The sequence below is a fragment of the Apium graveolens genome, chromosome 6, assembly GCF_009905375.1.
Source record: "Apium graveolens cultivar Ventura chromosome 6, ASM990537v1, whole genome shotgun sequence".
Taxonomy (NCBI): domain Eukaryota; kingdom Viridiplantae; phylum Streptophyta; class Magnoliopsida; order Apiales; family Apiaceae; genus Apium; species Apium graveolens.
The window spans coordinates 98,022,768-98,031,248 of NC_133652.1; the positions used below are offsets into that span (position 1 = coordinate 98,022,768).

Genomic DNA, 8,481 nt, shown 5'->3' on the forward strand with positions numbered 1-8,481 from the left:
ATAGGATTGATGTACTCTAAATTTTTTAAAATAAAAAAACACATGTAATATTTATACCTAAATATCATCTAAATGTGTATTTTATTTTATAAGATAAAAATGAAATTATCTATTCAGAAATATTTTAAATCAAACTAACACATTTCAATTTTTTGTAAAAAAATGATTTTACTTTAACGGGATTAACAAATGATTTCTTGATTGTTACTTATATTTATCTTTATTAAGATAATTGTTACTTATATTATATATAATATAATATAATACTTTTATTATTATTATTTTATATCATTTAAAAATATATATTTATGGTTCAATTTCCCTATTGTGTTTGTTATACAAAGCTATTATAATAGTATAAGAGAATAAATGAAATATAAATATATTATATCTACACTTTACCACCTAATAAATTATTAACGTGCAACATCGTGTGCATGATGGGCTATCTTTTTACTAAGCCCATAACAGCTTCTAAAATTTATCCAAGTAGGTTTAGGACTTATCCAAGTAGGTTTAGACTTAATCAAAAGAGTCATGGACTTAATTCCTGTTTGCAAAGGTTAAACACTAGTTTTCTCTATCAAAACACACGTGAAGCTTTTGCGGGATCTATTCCGGGCACCCACGGCTGAGTAGGAATTACTCCGCCACCACGTTTGGAATCCTTTGCAAATTCAGTCCGGCAGATAAGGCGTATTCAGCTTTTCACAATACGCCCGATTTTCGGCCCAAATCTCCGCGATTCTTCCATTACTTCAGCGACAACCTCCATGTTGTACCAAACTCCTCTAGCGACATTTACATTTTTTTGTGTTTTCTCTCGAAAAAGTTTCTGGAACAGGGTGTGAGTTGTAGGGTTTTTTTAACATGCTTGGAGTCTCGTATGGACAGCTTCTCCTCTTGATCGGAGCTGTTGTTGCCTTCAATGGTAGGTGCATCCATTTCCTTCATTTTTCTTTGTATTTGTGTGTTACTAATTAATTACTTTTTGTGTAGTTTCGTGTCTATCTCTATGTTTCATTTTTCAATTGCAACCAGTCCACTGATTATATTTCACCCAGTAATGTATGTGTATGTATAAAGCTTTAATAACAATCAATTTGTGATATTATATAAATTCAACCCTATTAGGTCCCAAGGATTTCCCACGTGTTTCCAGAATAGCAGGGAGGCTGGCTGGTCGTGCAATTGGTTATGTTCAATTAGCTCGTGCTCAGTTTGATGTTATTATGCATCAATCTCAGGCTCACCAGGTACCTCCTCCCCCTTCTTCTTTACTATTTCCACACAAAACAAAACATCCACTCAATACGCTATATCCTCATTTTGTGAATTGAAATACGGTTTTGGGCCGCCAGGGTTAAAGAGGGGATAACTATCCTCTTGGTCACGGGTTCGAATTCTACGGAAGAGAATTTATGATTATGTCTCCTGAGTCAGAACTTGTCACGTGGTTTGCTCATTGCGTGAGCCTACCCAGTGCACACCCGTCGGGTAGCAGCCGCGGGTTCTCTACAATAAAAAAATACGGGTTTTGGTTCTATTTTGATTTTTTTTTATATGATATTTTAAGTTTCAATTGACATACCTTGAAGGTTAGAATCAAACTTTGAATGGAGTGTTTAAATCTTTTAGATAGTTTGTAATACTCTCTGCTCCAAATTACTACACTCATGCAGCTGTGCAAGTCTGTGTCTCATTCCATTTTTTTGACAGAAATTTATTTGGAGATCAGTAAAAGATTGATTCGTAGACGATTACATTTATACCCCAAACATGTTTTTCTCTTAATATAGTATGTGTAACTTTTTAATTTCTTTCGAATAACCAAGTGTATTTTGTTGTAACATATGTATGAAATGCGATTATGTGAAGCCTGAAGAATGAAGTAAAAACTATTTTATTTTTATTTATACATGTTTTCCCCCAAAGACATGTAGTTACTAACCATAATTTACTGAAATTCTAGCAGATATGTTATACTTAGTTATAAATCAAAGGGATAACTTAGTCATGAATATTAATATTTTCGGGGAAAAAATTAATTTTGCACTCAAAAAGTAGTTTTTTTTATTTTTTTTTATTTATCAACTGTAATAAATTTACTCCAGGCCCATGTTCGTGGTTTGATGAAAATTTTAAATGGCGTTGACCGTGAAGAGTAAAGTATTTAAGTATAGTATATTGTAGTTATTTCTAAGCTGAATCTTTCTTGCAAGGCATTGTTTATGGACCTACTAGGAGTTTTTCTAGTTTTCTTAGTAGTATAATTTCTTGGTTTTATAAATCTAAAGATGTTGATATCATAGTTTTTCTATGTTTATACAAATTTAGTTATCATTTTTAAATTTGTGTTTAGGTGCATAAAGAACTAAAAGAAACAATGGCTCAGTTGGAAGCTATACGTCATGAGATTAGAACAGTCTCTTTTATGAATCCTGGTCAATTGACGACAAGACTGGTGGATAATCTTGATAAGACAACTGCAGCAAATGGTATGATCTGTTAAAATCTATAGTTTACTTCTTCTTTTTTCTTGTGTGAGCATCGGGTTCAGTTATCCTTTTTCCGTGGCGTGGAGTAGAAGGCACAGAACCAGAAAAGGTAACAGAAGAGAACGTATCCAGGACTACTTCTAAGGTTGGTGCAAATAAAGCAAGGGTTTTCTTATATGAATATATATCAAGCCTCCTTTTTATAAACTTCTACCATAGGTTGATTATTTGCAGGATTCTAGATTAACGGCTTCAAGCTCCTTTCATATTCACAGAAAAGCAACTACTTCGAGCTCGTTTGATATCCACAGCAAAGCAACTGCTTACGCAAGTTTAGCTGAATCCTCTGCTTTTAATTAGGGGTCTGGGACTAGTGAGATAAGTGGTGATTCGGGGCTTCTTTCTGTCCTTCCTGTATCAGCAGAAAGTGTTGGATTGCTCCCAAAGCGCAAAGGTGAAAACCTTATCCTCATTTTCTTGGTCAGATGAAGCCTGTCAGATTATATTTTATGATTTACTTGTTACATTTTGGGTTCCACTAGTATCAATAGGTTCTCAAGACGGATCATTGTAATAGAATCTGAACTCCTGATTGGTATGTGTGACGGATAGCTTCATTATGAGGAGTCCTCTTGCAATTGAATATCTGCTTCTTTGCACCCTTATATGTGTAACACTGTAATTATGACATTTTGGAATATATAGAGAAGCGCTAATGGCTTTCATCCATATCATGTATATGTTAAATTTCAGAAGGTGACTGTTGTACAGTCCTATACTCTATATAAAGGTGCATTTGCATTTTATGCAGGATTCATCTATAACTTAGATTGGGACACAGGATATGTGGTTAATACTTTATAAACGTTTCTTAGTTCCCAGACGAGGTGCACATTTGCATAACATACAAGTTTAGAGTTATTGTTTTTTTCCATAATTTATTACTGAATCTATATAAGACCTTGTTTGTGCAAAGTTTTTTGTAATGTATTAATTATCTATTGTGCCTAATACCAGGAAATGTCAGAGGATCTGACCTAGTTTTGGAAGCTATTGTAGAGGCAGGGGTGGAAAACAATGCAAAAGAATTTTTCACACAGCCTCAAAGTCAATTGAAACCCGAGTAACAGATAGTGAGTTCATAATTTATTTTCGTCTCTGTCTTTCTGACCTTTACTATTGATTTTTATGCAAACTTTTTTTGTAAGTATAAATTATTAAATTCAGTAGTAGTTGTATCACCTTAATAGTTCCATTGCCTTGCAGTGTGTAATGGCTAGTTCCTGAAGGCAAAGTAATTTTTACAGAAATATTTGTCCTTTGTACTTGAGAGAGCTAAGCTAATGTTGCTGTCACCAAATATTCTGTGTATATGCCCTTGAGGGCTCCTCCAGTTTATCTCCCTGGGAATGGCATGATATCATGTCTTGTCAATTTCACATAGGTTTAGTCCCCCTCCTAGCCTGACAGTCTTTAAGTGCATGCTCAAACGCAAAATATATAATAATAGAAAACAGAGATGAGGTGCTTCCAGATACTGTTAAGTTACCTGCAGGTGCAAAAAGGAGCGATATATGTAATTAGATCACTTGAAGATTGTGGTTTTCATATGCACACCGTAACTTGGCAGAATTTGGCGACTCCTGAGATCTCTGAAGGTTCTTGGTTTTATATTATGGCAACATTTGTGTTTACTTCTGATTCAGGCGGTGGTGCTTTTGGTTTTTCTTTCATAGCTTAGGTTACTGTATTTCTAGCTACCATTGTTTGAGCTTCTCTATAGTAAAACTTCAGCTTTGAATATTTGATGTCAGGTGTGCAGTATCCTATTTCGTATTTAAACATACTGTGTGTAAGTATCAAAAAAATGCTTCAAGTGAACCAGCAGATAGCTTTTTTCTAATTATTATTCGGCCTAAATAGAAAATTTTAAAAAGATGATGTTTATGTATGGTAGGACTAGTTAGGGGTGTGCATTCGGTTCGGTTAAGCAAATTTTAAAATTTGGTTCGGTTTTCGGTAGTAAAATTTCAGGAGTTCGGTTTTTCGGTAATTCGGTTTTTTACCGTGGTTAACCGAAAACAATAACCGAAGTTTATATAATATATAAATATAAAATATTTATAATACTATCTCTGTCTGTGTCTGTAAAGTTAATTACTTAATTATTACAATATTAGTTCACTTCTCCTGTTCTCACAAACCAAACCCAGACCATCGATTCAAAAATCCATCTCGATTATCCTCAATAATCCAATTCCAGAGCAGAGTCCATCGATTCAGAGTCGACTCCAGAGTGACAGCACAGCAGCATCGATTCAGAGTCCATTTCAAGGTCTTCAATTTTCATTTTTTCAAGGTATTCGATTTTGATTTCCATACGATTTTGTGATGTTAATTCTAAAAGAAAAAGAAAAAGTGGTGAAGACTGAAGAGTGAAGACTAAAGCATATGTATATATATTTATATATGTATAAATATATATATATAATTTATAATTTGTTGAATTTATGGCTTCTCTAGTTCTCTTAAATAATAGTACAGGGAGAGGGAGAAGAGTTATTAATTTACCTCTTTTTTTATTTTGAATTGTTATACAGAAATTATAATTTATAATTTGTTTGATTTGTGAATTGTGCATTTGAGGATTTGTGTATGTAAATATGTATTGAACATTCTTTTTGATTTTGAATGTATTGAACATTCTTGTTTAATTTGTCTCTGTCAGTGTCTGTGTCCTCATATGTATTTTATGCTTGATTTCAGTTTGTCTCTGACTTATTGACTACTGTTCACCAGAATGCTTACTAACTACTGTTCAATTTGTATCTTATGTTTATTCCATTTTTTTCTTGATTTTTTTAGATGGAAGGTGAGCGTGATTACCGAGAAGAACTTGAAAATGAAACTCCAGCTCCAAGCGAAACCGTAGCTTCGAATCCCCGAAAGAGAAAGCCAATGGAATCGAGAAGCAATCTATGGGATCATTATCAAAAAATTAGAGATGAACAAGGGAACCTTATTAAAGGTAAGTGTAAGTATTGTTCTAAGGAATTAAGTGCAAATACTTCTAGGAATGGTACTAGTAGTTTGCATAATTATTTGAAATCTTGCAAGTTATTCAATGTTGAAGGTTGTCAAACAAAATTAGCTTTTCAAGGTAATAAGGATAGTGGAAATGCATCATTGACTAGTTGGACTTTTGACAAGAATTTGGCTAGAGAAAAGTATATTAAGATGATTATTGTAGATGAATTACCATTCAAGTTTGGGGAGGGTGCGGGATTTAAAGAGTTTATGGCTACCGTGCAACCAATGTTTCAAATTCTATCTAGATGGACGGTTGCACGTGATTGTTATGGAATGTATGCTCTTAAAGAAATGATATAAAAGGCTCATTGCGTGAACCAACACAACGTCTTTGCCTAACTACGGACACATGGACTTCTAATCAAAGAATTAATTATATGTGTTTGACCGCACACTTTATTGATAAAGATTGGAAGTTGCATAAAAGAATCCTAAACTTTTGTCCAATCCATAGTCATAAAGGTAAGTCAATTGCAATGGAAATCGAGGAGTGCTTGGTGGATTGGGGAATCACTAGAGTGTTATCTATTACGGTAGATAATGCTACTTCAAATGATGTTGCATTGCAAAAATTAAAAGAGAGAGTTGGGAATTGGGAAACTAGCGTCTTGAATGGTGAAAATTTGCATTTGAGGGTGTGTTGCTTATATTCTAAATCTAATTGTAAAAGATGGATTGGGTGTATTCGACAAATCAAATAGTAAGGTGAGAAATGCCGTTAAGTATGTGAGATTGTCACCCGCTAGAGAGTTCATGTTTATGGAATGTGCAAAATTTGAGAGAATTGAGACTAATAAAGCTTTAATTCTTGATGTCGATACTAGATGGAATTCAACTTATGAAATGCTAGATGTGACGGAAAAGTATGAGAGAGCATTTAGTAGGTAAGATACACAAGATCCTAGGTATAAAAAGAATCTCAAATTGGACAATGTTGATGGTAGGCCAACAAGTGAAGATTGGATTACCGCGAGAAAATTTGCAAAGTTCTTGAATTTTTTTTATGATCTAACCGTGAAGATTTCGGGAACTTCTTATGTTACTTCCAATATTTTTTTATATGAGATATATGCGGTTCATGCTATCTTGAATGAATGGACATATGGTAGTAATGAGCAAATGTATGTGATTGGAAAGGAAATGTTGGGTAAGTTTAACAAGTATTGGGGAGATCCAACCAAAATGAACAATCTTTTATTTATTGCGGTGGTACTAGATCCAAGGCACAAGTTTACAATTTGTAGTGTACATGTTAAAGCACATGTATGGATAAGAGGTGGGGGTCGATGGGAAGTCTTTAGAAGGGACATTAAACAAAATGTTCAATGAATACAAATCTAAAATGGCAACAAACAAAAAAAGAGATGAAGCTAGAGATAAAAGAAGGGAAGAAAATGTTAGCCAAGTGCATCTATATCAATCGTTGAGGATGCAATTTGAGAAAGATGTTGGATTGATTTCAAGTGATGGTAGTGCATCCGATTTGGAGGAATATTTGAGTGAAAAACCAAAAACATATAGTTGTTTGGATCGGTTTGATATTTTAGAGTGGTGGAAAAATAATTCAATGAGATTCCCCGTTTTATCTCAAATGGCTCAGGATATTTTAGCTTTTCCAATATCCACGGTTGCATCGGAATCGGCTTTTAGCACGGGTGGTAGAGTTCTCAATGATTTTTGGAGTTCCCTAACACCTAAAATGGTCGAAGCACTTGTTTGTGCTCAAGATTGGATGAGAAAGACCGTAAAAGCTATTAGTGTTGAAGAGGACCCCGAAGAAATGAGACAACTTGATGAAGGTATGCTAGAATTTCAGTCCTTTGCTTCGGGCATAAAATCTCAGTTTCTATTACTTTTCAATTTACACCGATTACTTATGAAATAGCATTTTACAATCTGTTTTTTAGCACTTGAGAAGATGAAAGTTGACGCAAGTTCCACAGCAGCATCAGCCACTGGAACCAGCACTGAGCTAGATCAACAATAAGTTGAAATGCATCATTTGTATATTGTATGTACAGAATTACTACCATTCTGCTATGTTTTTGTTTGACATGGATTTTTTTATATTAACAGAAATACCAGCCACTACCAGCCGGATTCAGGAGGCGGACTGTGAATTATTTCTGGCTGAACAAGTATGTTACTGTGTTACTTTGTTCTGGTTGAAAAGATAAAAAGTAACTTTAGAATTCATAGGTACAGGTATTAATCATGATTTGGAAGCCATTATAAGTGACACTTTCAATATGATCCAGCTCAAAAAATCATTTTAACAGCATAAGACAATATAAGTTTAACTTATCTATTGATAACATCCTGGGTAATATAAGCTTCTGGTCTGAAGTTTCACTTTTGGTTATATAACAGTTAAAATTTATTATCTATTTTAATTTGCATTCTGCATCATGCAGGTGTCCAGATTTGAGATTTTACAAACTATAATATGCAGGCAATGTGCTGCTTTGTGTTTTGATGGATTATCGTGATCAGTTTTTAGATTTTCATTGTGCAGACGCCTTGTCATGTTCTTGCATATTCAAATGTTAAAAGTTTTGCTTCATTTGGATGTATAATTTATTACAAGAGGTTCAGTTGGTTATCTTGCTGGTAGTTGATCTTGTCGGTCATGAACTTTGAGGCATGTTTTATGAAGATCTATTTACTAGTACTTTTTGTTGCAACTAATACTTAAGATGTAAAATATTGTTGGCCTTTCAATGTAGTGTATCCTGTCAGAGTTACAGTCTGCATTCTTAGTTGAAGTTTGAATTAGGTGTGGCACTCTAGTTAATCGGAACGATATTCTCTGTTTCCTGATCCTGGACCTTCTTTTGCAGGAAGAAAAGAACTGCATTCTGAAGCAGGCATAAGTCAGAACTGAGACAGGAAG

General features: G+C 34.0%; 1 protein-coding gene across 16 annotated transcripts; it reads left to right on the forward strand.

Annotated features, from left to right (window-relative positions):
• The first annotated feature begins 522 nt into the window (after positions 1-522).
• On the forward strand, positions 523-8,041 carry LOC141666668 (uncharacterized). 16 transcript variants are annotated; one of them, XM_074472801.1, is made up of 11 exons: positions 523-931; positions 1,135-1,256; positions 2,363-2,498; positions 2,588-2,643; positions 2,718-2,952; positions 3,310-3,385; positions 3,516-3,631; positions 3,765-4,857; positions 5,364-5,526; positions 7,189-7,387; positions 7,496-7,727. In XM_074472801.1, the coding sequence occupies exons 1-5, from the start codon at positions 871-873 to the stop codon at positions 2,856-2,858; spliced, it is 516 nt and encodes a 171-aa protein (XP_074328902.1). In that variant the 5' UTR covers positions 523-870; the 3' UTR covers positions 2,859-2,952; positions 3,310-3,385; positions 3,516-3,631; positions 3,765-4,857; positions 5,364-5,526; positions 7,189-7,387; positions 7,496-7,727. The 16 variants fall into 16 exon arrangements, with proteins under 16 accessions (XP_074328902.1, XP_074328899.1, XP_074328901.1 ...); XM_074472798.1 differs by having other exon boundaries at positions 3,516-4,857; XM_074472800.1 differs by lacking the exon at positions 3,310-3,385.
• Positions 8,042-8,481: the final 440 nt, after the last annotated feature.